General features: G+C 43.1%; 1 protein-coding gene across 1 annotated transcript; it reads right to left on the reverse strand.

The window, feature by feature from the left end:
• Positions 1-4,976: 4,976 nt before the first annotated feature.
• LOC142081311 (b(0,+)-type amino acid transporter 1-like) lies at positions 4,977-15,234 on the reverse strand. The gene is made up of 6 exons (XM_075148016.1): positions 14,491-15,234; positions 12,798-12,931; positions 9,854-9,983; positions 7,715-7,839; positions 7,186-7,273; positions 4,977-5,335 (listed from the first exon to the last, which is right to left on the reverse strand). Exons 1-6 carry the CDS (start codon positions 15,232-15,234, stop codon positions 5,102-5,104), a joined length of 1,455 nt encoding a protein of 484 aa, XP_075004117.1. The 3' UTR covers positions 4,977-5,101.
• Between the last annotated feature and the right edge of the window lie 2,595 nt (positions 15,235-17,829).

The raw sequence follows: 17,829 nt of genomic DNA on the forward strand, positions 1-17,829 counted from the left end.
TCCCTTTTCTCAGCTCCCTCATTGCCTGTCATCTCACTGTATGAAAACCAGGGCATAGTCCATGAAATTAAACAATAAGAATTAACGACCAACCTTTAAAAGAAAAAGATGATCATTTATCTGCCAGACACTCAAGCCGTAGGGTTCACTGCCTCTGAGGACAAATGGTAGCTTGATTCTAAAAACAGATGGGCTATTTCACTACCTGTTAGTCTCACTGCTAGTTCACAAACCTAAAACCACCCATTTATTGTATGAGCCTGGGTCTGCATCCCTTTTTAGCAAAAATCATTCCTTCATGAGGAATGAGTCACATCATACACGAAGACCCTGATGATATTTAACTGACTAGTCACAATAAATGATAAAGTGCAAGAGATAGATCCCTCTAAACTGCTAGACTGACTCATCCTGATGGGTGGATTCACCACAGCCTATCCAAAGTTTCTAACACTAGCACCAACTGTCTAAAACAAGGGTTTACCGTTGCCTTCCACTGAGCCAGCTGAAGCTCTTAGAAGTGTGTACCTTACAGAGCAAGCTAAGGCTGCATCAGTGACTTGACATCTGGCCAGCAGCTGGTAGTAAGTACCACAAGAGCTGAACCTGAGGCCAGTGTTGTTCAGTATCTTCACGGGCAACCTGGATGATGTGACAAAATGTGCTCTAAGCAAATTTGCGGGTGGTACTAAATTGGAGTGGCTGACATGCCAAATGGTGGACCTTCAATCCAGAGGTACCCAGAGAAACTTGAGGATTAGGCCAGCAGATGCATCCTGCAGTTCAGCAATGAGAAGCACGAGTCCTGCATCTGGGGTGGAATAAACCCATGTGTCAGTACAGGCTGGGAACTGACCGGCTGAAAGGAGCTGGGGTTACACACAGTGGCCTAATTAGGAAAAGTACGGTCAGTCAATCAAGGGACATCAGCCAATCAAGGGACATCAGCCAAGTAGACTTGACAGCTGTGAGGGCACACTTGGAATGTTGCATCCGATTTTCTGACCCCTCCCAAGTTCAGAAGGGAAGCAGAGCAATTGGGGAGGGTCCAGCAGAGAGCTCCCAAGGCGGTTAGAGGCCTAGAGCATGTCACCTACATGAAGAAGCTGAGGGAGTTGGGCTTGTTGAGTCTGGCAAAAAGAAGGATAAGAGGATGTAGAGCAACCTACAACTCCATGAAGGACAGTTACAAAACCAAGCTGTGGCTTGAGAGGTACAAACTGGATTTCAGGAAAATTTCTTTATCAGCGCAGAGAGATGGTGGGCTCTGCATCCTTGGTGTTTTCCAAGATGTGGCGAGACAGTCACAGGTGACCTACTCTAGTGCGGGGAATAGTCCTGCTCCAAGAAGGGAGTTGGAGTAGAGACCTCCAGAGGTCGGTTCCAACCCACACTTTAATGGTCTATGATTCCCGGAGTTGGCTGTATTTATTTCATCTCTGAAAACAGAAGCTCTCCAATCCCCTCAGTGTGATGACCTGGAGAGCAAGTGAGCACTGCTGAGAAGTTCCAGTGAGGCCTTGATTTCTCCCTATGTCCCAGCAGGAGAGATTGAACACCAAATGCTCTGCGCTGGCACTGAACTGATAAGATAAACCCAGCCAATCCAAGCAGGCTAACTGTGTTTCTGCAACAGAGAAAAATTTAAATAATTACGGATTCTGTTCTGTCTCACCCAAGGGGAAATTTCTCCTCAACCACAAATGATCACTTGAACTTGGGCATATGAGCAAGGCTTATCAGAAAATCACCAGAGGAGGATTTTCTGTACCCTCTCACACACTGGGCCATCCTTGACCGTCCCCAGGTGCAGCCCATCTCTGGTGCTTCTGAGGAAGTCGGGAAAAGACCCAGAAAACATTCAGCTTTGTGCACCAAGGTAAAACTCCCAACTGGTGGTTGCAAGCTGCCAGCTGAAGTGCGGGTTTCAATTATACTCAGGGTCTTGAGGTGAAGTATGGATCTTCTGATTACCTTGAGGGCAATGCTGATAGTCCACTTCTCCTCAGAGCCCACGAAGGAAGGGGCTAAGCACAAGTCACAGGGATCTGGAGCTTCGGAGACAGACAGGACCAACATGATCTTCGAGTACGACCTGTACACTCCACGGCAGCTATAGAGCTCTGCCCGCCATCACATTTGTTACTGTGCTGTAGTAATGAACGGTAAGGACACGCTGCCTCTTCCTGACACTTCTATCGCAAATGTCTGATGAAGGAAAGAGAGATTCTGATTTGCATATGCTGGGGTTGGAATAGATAAGCAATCATTTTGAAAAATGAGTGTATGCACATATAAGCACCCACGCATGTAGTCAAACCTTCCATCCAAGGAGAGATGAGCCTGATGCTGATTGTTTATGTTCATGCAGTAAAATTTCTATGGAATTGTTTTGCTCAGATGAAAAAGAGAAACAACCACGTCAACTCACTTCATTTTAATGTCCATTTTATTGTAATTATCTTGCCATTCTCTGAGCTTTCAGCATCTTGTTTTGGCATTATAAACACCTGTGCTTGCAAACCCTAGGCAACATAAATAAAAAGAACATCTTGTTACAGTAATATCTATAGAAAATGAGATTGGTGCAGAACAGGATACTTGCAGTTTTTCAGCGCCCCTATATCCATACACAAACCAATAACATATAAAGGCTACTTATCCAAAGTGTTAAGTCTTTTTGTGTTCATTATTATTGTTCATATGTCACAAGTGCACAGAGAGAAAGGATGGGCTACATGGTAAGATGCTTGACTGGACCTTGGGAGAAACAGTCACATTTTCCACACATTTTCTGTGTGACTTTGAGCAAACCACTTAATCCTTTCATCTTCTCATCATCTATAGTATACTACACCCATAATATCAAACAGTGGCAGTAACTCCTGTTCCACAAGAATTATGTGCAGGTAATACCAACCCTGATTGTACTTAGGTACACAAGGATAGGTGGCTAAATATTGTGCATGTCTAACCTTTAAATAAGCCTTTAAATTCCCACTTTTTGGATATAGATCTTCAAAAGAGCACAGTCCCATGTGGTAGGCTCCATAAATATGTCTACAAACCAGAGATTGTTTCCAAAAAATTATAATTGGAGAAATAATATTATCCTCATTTTTAGATGAGTAGCTGAGATGCAGCTCCTTTAATAAGCTTGCCTGACATCAGATGAAGAGCCTAGGGCAGTGGTGGGAAGTTAACCTAGAGCTCCTGAGCTCATCAGTCCTTTAAGTACACACTCTCCATCAGGGTATACAGGGAGGGAAGAGAAGGTGGCATCCCAAGAATTTTGCATTGTCGTAGGACTCAGGAGGGAAAACTGTTCCTTCATTGGCCTTTGTTGACAACTCCAGTAAAAAGCAGTGGAAGGAAATCCTCCTAAACACTGTTTAAGCTAAGGATTTAGAAGATAAACAGCAACTGGCCGATCCCATTATCATACCTAACACTTGGAAAAAAAGACTGTTGTTGCATTTCTGTAGCTGCTGGTATCACTCAGAGGAACAGAAGGGGTGGCATTGCAGAATGAGATTGTAATCAGATAACACAGCTCTGAGAGGGGCTGGAAGAGGCCTGGAGGACCAAGTGACCCTGTTCCAGGATCGCAGTGTTAGGTACAGATCTGGAGAAGAAATGCTGACAGAAAGCTGACCTGAGTAACATTCGGTACTTTGAGACACAAGAAGACATTTTAGGGACTAACACCTAGACCTTTCTAGCCTATGACAGGTCCCATCCAGGAACAATCTGGACAAATGAAAAGAAAACAGCACATAATGTCTCTCTTTCCCCTAGAACAAGAGAAAAAGGGTTGAGCCTCAGCTTAAAGGGAAACAACAGCAATGTGTTAGGCGTGGCAAATGCACAGCCCATGACTTTTTTGTGCTGTGCCTTTAGAATCATGAAAATTGGTGGAAACAGCAGCGGTGGAAAATGTATGAGAACTGAGATCTCACCACCTTCCTGCACACTGCTCCAAGGTTGCACTGCTCGCATGGTGAAGAAATTTTCCTGAAGTCCAGCCTGAACATCTCAAGCCACAACTTGTGGCTGTTGCCCCTAGTTGTCACTACCAAGAAGAGCCTGGCTCTGTCGTCTTCACAACTCCCTCTCGAACAGCAGGGCTCAATACTGGACACAGTATTTCAGGTGTGTCCTCACCAGTGTTGAGTCCAAAGGGACAGAGTATTTCCTTGAGCCGCTGGCCACACTTCTAATGTAGCCCAGTATGTGGTTTCTTTAATTCACACTGAGAGTATCTTGCTGGCACATATGCTGTAGATTTCTTTTTGCTCACTTTGTCACATGAGAAATTATTTGTCTTTGGGGGGAATTACGGGAAGGGTATTGGGTGACTGTCGGTACTTAAGTGATGTTGCCTGTGTCCTCACCACGAATGGATGGATCCCAGATGACAAGTGCATTCCTAACTGAGTAAACTAACAGAGCTTTAAAGCACTTCTCGTCTCACGTCAGAGGTTTTTCTGTGGAAGATGTAGGATGATTTGGGCTGAAATGTGGTGGAACCATATACTGAGACAGAGAAAGGACTGTTGTGACTGTGCACCTGGGACTGTAAGGAGCAAGGAAAAAACACTCCCAGAGCAAATACCTGAGTGGAAGGGGTTTTTTTTGTTGTGAACATGGTGTGCCCATGCTTTATTCATTCGAGAAGCTCTGTGGTCACAGTGGGCAGAACTAGGTGGAAATAATTAAAAGCATTGCCAGGAATGGCTTAGGGTCACAGCCTGCTATAGGAATAATATTTCACTGTCAGTCTTTTGTTGCCTGTTGCCTTGAAATATAAGAGCTAAGATTTTAATGAACAGCTCTTCTTGGGATGGAAAATTCAAAAGCACATATTCCTTTGGAATCTGTATGTAATCTGCCAAGGCAGAGCTGAAAATGAGAAAAACATGTCCCCCAAATTTTAAGGAAATGTGAGGAGTCATGGTCTACTAGTGTCTCTCAGCTAGACATTTTGGTGACCCTTTCATTCCATTCAGTCTCCCTCATAGAAAAATATTTTCTGAGCCTTGAAAACCAAGGTGTTGGGATAAACCATGGGGGGACAGCCATACGCCAGGAGGACGTTATCTCAGTTTGCATCCCTGGCGGTTGGAGCAACTTCCAGGAACAACTGGAGATGTAAAGTGACTCTCTGTAAAAAGCGAGGGTGGCACTTGAAGCGAACCAGTGGGAAATAAAGAATGATGCCACTGAAAATGAACAGGACGATGTAGAGGATCTCAATTTGGGGTTGATCAATGATGGGAGCTAACACCAGGTACACAGCCGCCATCAGCACGATTATAGGGATGATAATTGGGACCTGCGAAAGCAAAACATCAGTGTAAAGATTCACGTAATCCTGGGCCACTGTGGTCTGGACAACCCTGAAATTTGTGCAGAAGGCGTTTTAGATTAAACCCTGCTGCAGCCTGAGGTATTACCCAGAAATCCAGATTAATCCAGACATCCTGTTTCCCAGCCAGCCCCCACTCCGAGGTTGCACATCCCTGCAAGAGCTACATCACTGCCACACACCCTAACCCTGTCTTCCCTGCCCTCCTGAAGATGCAAACTGCTGGTTTTAGTGCCAGGTCTGTTCTCACTCTCCCTACTACCTTGCATCCAAAAGCTGAGCTGTAGACAAAACACACAGCAACGAGCACAAATCACATAACTGAATCTTAACACCCTTGAGCAAAAAGGTTTATTCACGTGTTGACAGATAGGTGGACAGGCAACCTCAGAGGCTGTTTCTATAAGTCTGGTCATAAAGCATTTAAATTTGAAGCCAACCTCCCTTAAAGGCTAGTGAATGTGCAAGACAAAACGATTTCATAGCAAGGTGAAAACCTGAATGTTCTAGCTGGGATTTTCCAATTTTTACTTTTGTGCCTTTTGTCCAACACAAGGGCACTGATATGGACCAAAGGAAATGTTGTTCATGGTTACCTGCGCGAGCATGGAGAAGACCTGCCATTGGCTTCATCTGCCTTAGTGGGATGCTCCATTCTGCTCCCTCTGCAGTGTTCTAACACTTTTGGCACAATGCTAATAAAAATGATTGTTTTCAAACCAAGGGAAATCTTACCCTTAAATATAAACATGGAACACGCATACAGATTCTGCAGGACATCAGCCATACATTGTCAGTTGACCTGGAACCTTCAGACATGAGCAGCTTCTAGTTAAGGAAAGAGTTAGGCCATCAAGCCAAAGGCTGCAGCAGGTTGACATCCTCAGGGGACTGACCTGGAGGGCTGCGTTTTGTACAGTGCATGAAACACTACTGCAGAAACAGAACTTCTTTTTCTTAAAGCCCATTCAGCCAACAAGTTGGGTGAATGTCCTCATCCATCATCCAGAGCCACAGAAGCCAATGACTGGAAGACTTAATAGAGCACTGCTCTTCTCCTTCGTGCTAAGCCCCATAGGACACTTGATACTGCTTCGCACAGCCTGGCAGTGTCAGCCTGTCATCTTATCTCCTGGAGGAGCCCCATGAAAACCAGCATGTTCATTTAGCTTGTCTCAGTGAAAAGTCACTGTTCTATATTCACGGTCTCATGACACCCATTCCTAGGATTTTTTTCTGTAAAAATATTTCCCTCAGTTACTGAGGAAGCACTGCAGCTCAACTCGCTCACGGCTCCAGAGGGAAGAACAGGTAACTCCTGATTTCCTTCCATTTAGCTGTTTTGTGGGGAACAAATGTGTCCCCTGGCCATCTCAAAGGACTTGGGGCACTGGGATATTCTGGATGAGTTTTCTGTCCTCTGCAAGGCTCTTACACCTGGGCTACCCTCTGAGGAGTGCAACTGAGCTCTGAGAGCATGAACAGGCGAATGCATTGTTAATCATAGTTATCCTTCATTTTCCTCTTAAATCTCTAAGAAAAAAAGACGATATGGTAGATATATTTTCCACAGTGAAGGGGCAGTGCCGTATTAACTTATCAAGACAGAGAATTCAACCTTGACTTATGCCTGTATATTCACACTATCTTGCCCCTCGTTGACTTTGCTGAGACAAAATGTGAAATTAAAAAAGGAAGGAGAAGCACACTAAATCTGTAAGCAACCAAGCCCAGCACCCTTTGTTTTCTCATAATGCTCTTTTAGTCATTTACGCAATAAAGGAAAAGGGTTTGAGGGTTTTATGTTATTACTTCACCTTGTAAGATCTTGGCAATTCTGGTTTCTTGATTTTTAAATACAGGAGACCAGAAACAGTCATGCCATAGAAAAGCCACGCTATAAAACTGGAAGGAAAAAAAAAAGGAAGAAAAGACAGCATGAAATTTGGGGTGAGGTCATCCAGGAATGTCAGTCCTGCCTTCCAGATCCCAGATGTTCATATCTCCAATTAAAAAGGAGAATATCGATATAAATTTAGTAGTCCTTCCATTCATTTCCTTTCCAGCACAAACAATGAGAACTTTAGAATGATCTGAATATTACAGATTCATTTCAATATGAGGATGAATCACATCCAGTTAAGTATATAGTGACAGAAGCATTCATGCATTGCAAAGATGCTGGTTCCCAAGCACTTTCTTTTCTTTCTTCCCCCCCTCCCCTCCACAATATTGGTTAGAAAGCAATAGCCCAGGTTCAAAAAAATATTAAAAGAAAATACTTCTACAGCAATGTCAAAAACCAGGACCACAGGGGATGCAAACAGAAACGCTACACATACATACCTGAAAAAGTTCACAATACTGGTGAAGCTTCCTGATATTATCATTACTAAAGACACAGCAGATGTAAACAGCAGAGCAGGGGAGGGCGTGAGGCACCGCACATGAGCCATAGACAGAATGTCTGGCTGAAAGCCAAAGCAAAACAATATACCATCATATCACGTACTCGGGGATCCTTACTCATCCCCCTCCGCTGCTGGCGGGAGCTCTGCCTGCAGCCAGAGCCACCCTTAATCATCAAATAAGCATCATAATATAAAAGCAGTTCAGCTCCAAGAAGTGTAAACATGGAAACCTCCCTCAAGGATATTTTTATTGTGTCTCACTGATTTCACATCATATGTGCTCAATTGAGGCAGGCAAGAGGAGGTTTTCAAGCCACCAGTGTGACAGACTTAGGCTGAGTCAAATCACAGCTTTCCTGATCATCATCAGGACCTTGTGCATGGTCCCACTCTTCTGCCCTCTGTCATGTCTCTCTGGGACCTGACTTCTCTTGGGCTGACTGGAAAATGAGACAAGGACTACTCCTAAAACATTTATGCAACCAAACACTAAGCAAACCAGGATTTGTTCCAGAACACGGAGAGAATTATTAGCTTCCCTATTGCTTGATTCATTGGGAAAGTTTAATGAGAAAGGCTTCTTTTTTTTCCTTTCCAACCAATATAGCATGCAAGCACTTCTGCTAGAGCTGAGTGTCTCTGAGAAACAGTGTAAACGTTCAGCTCTTAGTCTGCTATGATCAAATTCAGACGATCTGTGAACTGCTCAGCGCAGGGCTTGCCACGATACAGCAGACACTGTCAGTAAGAGAAGCCGTGGAACCAGGAACCACCAAAACCAGTAACCACCAACCCAATCATCTCCACCAACCTGGGCATTCATCTACATAAAAGATTCCCTCCTGTGTACAGGAGTGGGGCTGGTGCAGAGTGGTATCCTTCACACCTGAGAGCAGAAATGCCAGATGGTGTGGGGAGGAAGGACCAAAGAAGCAGATAGGTCCATGAGGAACGCAACATGCCTGCTCAAAACAGGAGGACAAATGCAGCTCAGCTGAAGCACTGAGAGGGAGAAGTGTGGGTAGGTGCCTGTGAGTGAGGGGGTCCATACCAGCAGCTGGAGTGGGGCAGCGGCCTCAGGGGCTTGTATGCCCAGGTACCAGCAACTGGTGAGACTGGGATCCAGGGGCAGCTACTGGGCAGACTTAATGTCTGAGCCCAGCTGCTGGAGGGACTCACGTTGTACATATGTTTATACGTATATATTTCCCACTAACAGACCCCTGATCCGCCAAAGAGGGGAACAAGATGAGACCCTTGGTGCTGTCTGTGCTAGTGTTTGTGTGTCTGTATGTGTAGATCTGTGTGGCCTGCTGTCTGTATATGTATATACACACATATATACGTATGTATGTGTGTATATATATGTTGTATACTTGTGTTTGTGTGTGTGTGCCTATTGGGAATACATGCTCAACTTACCAGTTGGACCAGGGAGCACAGAGCTGCAGCAGCCTGACCTCCATTGGGCTACCAGATTTGGCCCCACCTAACAAAACCAATTAAAAACCCCAGCTAGGGTAGATGTAAGGCTCAGTGTCACCTTGTAATTGCTATGAAGCTTGAAGAGCAGAGATATCCTACGATGTATCTGAACTGGCCTACCCCATGGGAAGGCTGCAATACCCCTGAGACCAGCTTGCGCAGTCAGTATTGCCTGCAAAGGGAGCTTGCCAGTCCTGGGCTACCTTCCCAGTGCGAGCAAGGGTGCCTTACAACACGCAGGCACGGCCAGGTTTCCCCTCCCTGGCAGGTACATTGCTAGGTCACCCCAGAGCCTGTGCCAGGTGCTCCAATACAGCAGTATTTCAGTTGTTCATTTCAAAGCTGTTCTTAAAGTTCAGGCTAGATGTAATTATGTATCTTTCTTAAATTACGTGGCTGATGGAGAAAGTCAGGAGGCAACATATACATTACATTTGAAAAAGATGGGCAAGAAAGTCTTTGAGCAAGAAACAAACCACTGAAGAGCTATCACTCTACCAGCTGAACATACACAGTGTTTCCTCTCTGCTTTAGTGCCACAAGAAGGTAAAGTTGCTCAAAGCAAGCCAGACCTTTTTCTTATCCTTACCATATGGCCTTCCCTTGCAGCAATGTAGCACACGCGGCCTCCACTAAAGAACGTGCCGTTTGCTGAACCAAACGTAGACAGGGCCACCGACAGGGAGATGAGCCATGCCCAACTGCCCAGGACTTTGTCCCTGAGGTGGGAAAGAGTTCACAGCATAACATCCAGCTTGTAGATGCATCAAATACTCATCGTAGAACCAGACAGGTTTCTTCCCTCCATTATTCTCATTGGAATTTTTTCCAAAGCTTTTCTAAAGGTTCCCAGTTCCCATAATATTCAGTCGCTAGTAAATTTGTCTTGTCCAGAAAAGGCACCTTTCCTTCCTGCCTGGTGTATATATATCTATACCCATCTACATTGCAATGGTGTACAAAGCTGTCACAACAGGCAAAACCCCCTTTTTTGTGTACAGATGCTGTGGCACGAATCCTGGAGATATTGCTATAACAGCCAATAATATTAGCTTGGAAATTGCAGAAAAACTGTTCCCACCAGACCCGAAGAAATATTATGCATTATAAACTCTTCCCCAATATGCATAAGAATCTAACCCTTTAATCCAATATGCACGTATTTCTGCTACTCAGGCTTAAGCCAAAGCAATCGTTATTGAATTTCAGAAGTTTGGTTCTACAACATGTTCAGACATTTATGGTTTGCTTTCTGCATAACAGAAGAAGTAACAGGGTTACAAATAGAGTTCGAGGTAAATATTTGGAAGATATGACAATCTCCTCACCTAAAAGTGAAGCTTGTCTTCTGGAATGAAGCAGCATGAAGAATATTAATTGAGTAATAAATGCTGGTGTTTGGGGTAATTATCACATACGTGTACACACACTCAGACACAAACACACTGTTCATCTAATTGGCAAAAATCCAAAATTCAAAAGTTTCTTAGAACCCTATATTTCCATCTGAATTGTGTGGCTTTAAGCCATATGTATCACCTATCCCGAACGTTCAAAAATCAAGAGTTGGGCTTTCCAAAATCATGGCAGGAATTTATCTACCACAATAATTTCAAAAATGTAGTTTAGAAGCTTAATATCTGGGTTATGGTCCTTCCGGCTTCAAGTTATTAAGCTACTTACAATAACCAGAACTAAAATTTTTCCTTTTTTCAAACTGATGGAATCTGGACATCTCCTATGATCATGCAACTCCATAAACTCAAGATCTCAAGGGAAAACAACATGTATCACAAAATTAATAATAAAATCTTTAGCAATTGTGTATTTTGCATTTATGAGATTGCTGCTTTGCTGTTTGGACCCTGAAAATGAACTATAGGGGCTACTGAGAGTAACTTCTTACAAGCAAACTGAGATCTGCAGTTGCTGTTAAATCACTGGCACCAAAGAAATGCTGGGGAGAGTTTCATGAGCTCCTTTTGTGGCTGCGCCTCTCACCACTGAACAACGTTTCTCTCTAGCAGTTATATGGGAAATAAATGCATTTAAATGTGATGTGTCCTCCTCTGGCTTCTTTATACTCCTCCTGTCCTTCCTTAATGGCCTGAATTGCTGCTTTTCTTGCCCATGAACCACAGCCATTACACCCTCCCCAGCCTGTGGCTGTCCTATCCTCCAGGCTTTTGAGCGCCCAGCTTCCTGGTTGCTAGTTCAATGTTTCTTCCTAAATTGCACTCTTGGGGTGAAAAGGTTAATCAGCCAAGAAAAGGAGATGTGTTAAAAAGGAGGAAGCTCACAAATAACTTGTTAATCAGGAATGATGGGAAAGGAAGTGCAGAGAAAGTTCACGACACTGCAGCTTAGCGAGGCTTTGTAACTTGTTCAAACAAAGCACTAGACCTTTAAAAGCTCCAGCTTATAATGACATGAAAGGCTTTTAGAGAACACATCCAGCAAGAGCTCAGTCAGATCTTCAAACTGGAGATCTTGTGAAATGCACACAGAAGCAAAGCCACTGCTGACTTTTTAGGAAGAGGATGAGCAGCAACATAATCTCTGGATATAGTGTCATCATTTCTGCCCTGCATTTAGGGCTATCATGGATTCTGTGTCTTTGGAAATATTTAGACTAAGGCTAGATGTTCTGGTGGAAGATCATCTGGTTAGAAGTCAATGGTGCCTACATCTTTCATGACAGTCCCTTCCTTCTCTTCCTAAAATCCTTGTCCTGCACAGAGTCTGTTTAATATCACCAAACACTTCAGGTTGATGGAAGGTACAAATAGTTCCTGTGCAACTCTGGAAAAGCACAAGCCAACTTAAAGATACAATTACCAAAGGCTACCCAACCCATGTATAACACTTCTTCTCAAAGGTGTTGTAGAGATCGGTGTCATTTTCCATTTCCCCATAGATGGAGAAACTGAACCAAAAGACTCTGGTCTGGTCTGATTTCCAGGTGCTGAGTGGACAGGATTCACCCAGTTGGCTCCTGTCTCTATCCCAAACCACTGCCTCTCTATTAGCGGGGCAGCACATTGTCCTCTCCACTTTTCTGGAAACATCTAAAATGTGGGGCATCTCCCAGTCCCCAGGTCTGGATATGCACCCTCACTGCATCCTCACTGGCTGTGGGGAGGTGCTCCTGGTGTGCACTTCATCCCCTCTTATGGCCACTTTCCATGGGGAAAAACATGAGCTGCAGGAGAGCCACAGGTTCCCAATGGGAATGAAAGGGAATGGGGAGTAAGGGGTGTACTGCAGAGCACCCCATCTTGGCAGCCTAGGTGCACCTTGGAGACCATGGGCCAGCCTTGGTCTTTGGTGTGGGAAGGCTATACACGGCCCTGAAGGTGACAGAGAAGGGACTGGCAGCATGCTTCCCTGTAACACGGCCTGACAGGTCTTCCTGGCCTGACCAACGCAGCGCTGTTATTCCTACTGGGAACAGCACCTAAACCTCCTGAAACTCAGAAGACAACCCGTATTTTACAGACTGCATTGGCTGTGTTGCCACAAGCAGAACTCACCCCCAAGTGACAGCCACAGCTCCTGAAGACAGCAGTTCAGATGGAGTCATGGCTGCTAAGTAGCTCACGTTTACCAGCAAATACAGGCATGTAACCAAAGGAATGGCAATCATCACAGCTCTGGGAAGGGTCACCTGGAAAAGGGACGACAAGAGTGTTAGGTGCAGCACATTTATGCCTGCACTGGGCTTTTTTTGTCTGTTTTGTCTTTGCCACCACCCACGTCTCTCATTCAAACTCCTTCGCTCATTAAGCTTTTCCAGAGAATAAGACTTAGATCCAGATTCACATGGCAGTTTTTACACCAGTCTCCCAAAGATGTCAGGCAAACAGTAAGGTTGTACATTTCAAAAGCTAGTATTTAAAAAAAAAAAACCCACAACAAAAAAAACCCCAAATCTTATTCAAAAGGACTTTGGTTCACAGCTGCCCAAGATGTCTGTTGCATACTTCTTGATTACTTTAATATTGATTTATTTGTTTCTAGTGTGGTATGTCTCCTGGTGTGCTGCATCTTCCCATGAACATCCCACTGACATGGATGAAGTACCAGTGTGTGTTGCATCACATTTAACTGCTCTAAGGGCTAAATCAAAGCTGGGCAGCACAAGGGAAATTTGCTCTAAGAAGGAATTATTTTTTTATTCTTAGTGACAGCATGCTATCTTGGAACTTCATGGACCATTTTAAGGCTCAATAAAATCAGCAAACACTACCTTAGGCAGCTGAAAGAACTGGAAAAAAACAAATAGTAGGGTGATCATAGAGCAACTGTATACATCTAAAAACCTGAAATATCAATTTTTGCATTCCCTCTTCCCACCGCAGGACAAGATACAGCAATTCCTTATGTTGCTGCCTCCATGCCGCAAGGATCTGAATATCAGTGCTCACGGTCCGTGGGACAGAGTGCCACATGACCCTAGGATCTTTGCTGCCATTTAGATTAATATTCAACTGTGTATTTTCATTTAATCAGTAAAATCTTGTGTGCTGCGCTGGTAGAAAGCGCACTCTATACACTCTGCATTCACACAGCTCTTTTTAATAAAGGGTTGTTCAGTGCTGTAATGTCTGATCTGTGAAAAGAGGCAATATGGCACAGAAAGGCTGATGTGAGATGCAAGTGAGCTACTTCAGTGCCTATAGCATAGACAGAACAATGCCTAAAAAGTAGACATTTAAGGACAAGGGTCATTCAGAGTTAGATTTCTTCTCCAGTGAGGCTTGGCTTGCTCTGAAGTTCCTCCTCCATGCAATGAGGAGAGATAAGTGGTTTTTTGATGCATAAAGTATGGATTAAGTCTTTTAGGGAATATGTGGTGTTAAGAAACCTTTATGAATTATAGTAGTGAGTGCTTTTCTGCATATACCTAGGCATCTACAGTGAGATCTTCTAAACACTAAGACAAAACTTCATCCCCAGTGCTGCCTAATAGCTTTTTTCCAGTCAATGGGGTATTTTAGTCCTTTCTTGTAGGTAGGCTGTTATCTTGCTGAGAGACTCATTTTTATCCTTTCTGGACACATCCATGGGTGTCTTGTCCCAGAAGACAGAACAAACCAGGAGGAAAGCTCAGTAGTCTTTTCTTGATGCTCTAATCCCTTGATTACCCCTCTTAACACAATCACAGATAGAATCAAACGTATTAGCAGCAGGATTAAGTAAGTAAAACCCGGCTCACTCACTCACCTCAGGCTTCTTCAGTTCCTCAGTTACATAGTTCAGGTTGTTCCACCCATCGTAGGACCAGAGTCCCTGGTAAAACGCCACTCCAACTGCCCCGATACCTGCAGTCGTGTTTTGAAAAGCGTTTTGAAAACTCTGAGTTTGTCCCTTGGCAAGCAGCACCAATCCACCCACCACGATCACCAGCAAAGCCAAGAGTTTGGCAGCTGTAAAAATGTTCATAATAGACGTCGCCAGCCTCACGTTGAGACAGTTGATGATAGTTAAAAGCAGGATGCAGGCAGCAGCTGTACATTTGACGACAACCTGTGGAGATGAGCATCCTGGGTAGAACGGCGCAACGGCGTATTCAGCAAAGCTCAGACAGACAGCTGCCAAACCAGCTGGTCTCACCAGGATAACAGAAGTATAGGCAAAAAGGAAAGCAGGAAAAGAACCAAAAATCCTCAAGATGTAAATATATTCTCCTCCAGACTCTTTAATTATGGTTCCGAGCTCAGCGTACGACAAGGCTCCGAACATGGCCAGGAGACCACACGCTGCCCAGATAAGCAGGCTGCTGGCCGGGCTCCCCATATGATGTAGCACCCACTCAGGGGACATAAAGATCCCCGAGCCTATCATAGTGCCTGCAATTAATGACACTCCACTAATCAGGCCGACCTCTTGCTTCAGTCTTAACTTCTCCTTTCCTTCACTCAGATCCATGGATGAATGAGGTGAATCTGTTGTCTTCCTTTTCCTCATTGTGGAAATGTTAGGAAATGTTGTTGTTAGGAGATAATATGGAATAAGACTGAGGCATATTAATAAGGACTATCTCAGGCTTTTAGGGTTAAGTTAATAATTACAAAAGTCACGCTGAACACTGTCACGAAATACAAACTTACCTTCCGTGTTTTGCATTCTTTCATTACCCAGCTTATCTTGATTATTTATTGTGGTTCAGATCCTGCCAAGGTTATTATCTTTGAACCTCATTGTAAGCAATGGTAATGGATAGCATTCAGCACCACCTCAGAATCACTCAGCACCTGTCCCTGATGACCTCTCCTTTAAATTATGCTTCAAATGGCATCTGAAATAAGGAACAGGTAAGCAAAATCCCCATGCAAACCTGTACTTTATTCTTTGATTAAAAGTCAATGCTCAAGCACCTGCTTTAGTGCTCAATCATATTTTCATCCCCCACTATAAAGTGATCAAACAACCAAACCTGTCACCCAACATGCTATGGCTTTGCTCAGCGAGGAACATTTCCAGTGTCTTCATCAAAGACACTGGAAATGTTCTGCTAAAAACCGTCCAGAGACTGTTTTTCTGCACAATAGTAGGGGGCAATTCTGGTTTTTTCAAATTTTAGAAAGTGCAGGAGGAGAAGAGTAAAAAGGCTGTAATTACATTTTTACGGGCCCTTTTTGCCAATGTACATGAGGTATGCACATTCTTACCAGACCTTCATGAACTTCAGAGGACTTTGTCACTGCTCATCATATACACATTTCAGTGCGCACCCAAGAGAAACGTAGAGGTACAAGGTTTTGGAAATGCCACTGCCCCCTACTTAGGTATCTAATACTTAAAATTTCAGACTTTAGAGAGGGTTCTGCTATAAATCTGAATCTTACCGTGCATGAGGGTATATTTTGTGATCTGTGAAATGTACAAAGTATCGAGCAGAAGGGAATGTCCATATAGATTCCTTTGAACTTAAACTAAACTTTACTGACTGCAACTGTAAAGAAGGAGAGTTATTGTCCTCGGTGGTCTCTTGCAGACTTCTGTTGTGATAAGTACCAGAAAACAGGAATAAGACCTTCCTCAGCCCTTCATGGAAACAGCAGACCTTGAATCTTTACAACTATCTGTCCTCCTCAACCATTTGAGCTAAAAAAAGCATGAATATAAACAGAAAATTATTTTTATTGTTTGTCTAAAAATTCCTTCTCTTCTAAATCATTTAGATTTCGCTTTGCTTGCTTTTTTTTAAAAAATCATCTTGCCAGCTTTGCAGATTTCTTAGCAAAACTCATGGGCTCGTAAGAAAAACAACAGATACAAGTCACATAATTTCTCATGCTAAAGCAAATAAAGTTGCACAAATATTAGCATCGGGCTGAAGGCCTTTAATCTCTTCAAAGAAGCAAAAAAAAGAACTCAAATCTCATTAAAGAGTAGGGTTTTTTACAGTACAAATCTTATTATTAGATGAAGGAAATAATGAAAAAAGTTTGGGGGGGTTGTGAGGGATGCTAGAAGCTATTCCTAATACCAACTCACTCATATTCACTAGGAAATAGATCCCAGCTGGATTTCTCCTAATTTCAAAGTCACTTATAAAAATTCACAGCTGATCAAGCTGTAGCTTTAACAAGAGTGAAAGGTTACTTTATCTGTATCAAGTAGGTTTTTTACGTCTTCCTAGTAAAGATGTGAGTTCTGAGAATAAACATACACACCTTGTACTGCAAGGATGCAAGGTAATGCATTTCAAGTTAATGGTTTGCAAAGTGCTTGAGAACTCAGGAGGCATCCCAGTAATGCAGAGTACTTTGTTTTACTGCTGCTAAGTGACAGTGCTCTTCTTGTTAGCTGGTTTAGCTATTTGTAGAGTATTCTTTTTAAAATTGCTAATCAGAGTGTTAGGCAATGCTTGAATCCCTCAGAAGTCTAAAGGTCTGTTTTTTTCTGCACTATAGACATTGTACTTCTGTGTACAAGTGTTATGTATACCTATCCTAATTGAAAACATATTCACAAAATACGGTTAAATCAATGCTAAAGGAAAACGTAATATGATTACAGGTGGTTAAGTATCCTAATAAGGTTACAGATATATTTCCATAACTGTTCTCCTGTTTTAATGAAGGAGCTTCTTTTTAAACTGTAAATGCAAGGTTCTTGGAGGGTCTGAGAGGATCTTTTCAAACCTTTACAGTTCCTGCTCCTAGAAATTAAGAACCTTTAATCTGATGTTGTAGAAAGAATCAGAATCTCTTTAAATTTGATGATGTCAAAAAAATTTCTATAAGACCACTCAGATAACAAGGATTGATTAACTGGTACATCAATAGCTACAGTCAGTTCCTAAAAGGTCTATTTCCAATCCCAGGATCATTGTTACTCAGTTCTAACTGCTTCTACCTAAAGTAATAATGAATCTAATTAATCATTATAAGAACTTGAGGCTATTCCTGTGGAAGCTAAGACAGTCTGATTGCTTCAGATTTTTTTTTCCATTGGCTTGTTCTTTTTTTGACTGGTATCAGTAAGGAGCAGTCATAAGATATTTTAGTCAAATGGATTGTCACAATTATCATTTGTCAAAACTGGCTATGTCAA

This window comes from Calonectris borealis, chromosome 3 (genome assembly GCF_964195595.1).
Source record: "Calonectris borealis chromosome 3, bCalBor7.hap1.2, whole genome shotgun sequence".
NCBI lineage: Eukaryota > Metazoa > Chordata > Aves > Procellariiformes > Procellariidae > Calonectris > Calonectris borealis.

Excerpts from the sequence above, each read along its gene's own strand:
- LOC142081311 (XM_075148016.1), bottom strand. The coding sequence starts at position 15,234 with ATGAGGAAAAGGAAGACAACAGATTCACCTCATTCATCCATGGATCTG. Across the intron at positions 7,840-9,853 it reads CTGCAAGGGAAGGCCATATG|CCAGACATTCTGTCTATGGC; the intron begins GTAAGGATAAGA and ends TTTGGCTTTCAG. Across the intron at positions 7,274-7,714 it reads AGTATTGTGAACTTTTTCAG|TTTTATAGCGTGGCTTTTCT; the intron begins GTATGTATGTGT and ends TTTTCCTTCCAG.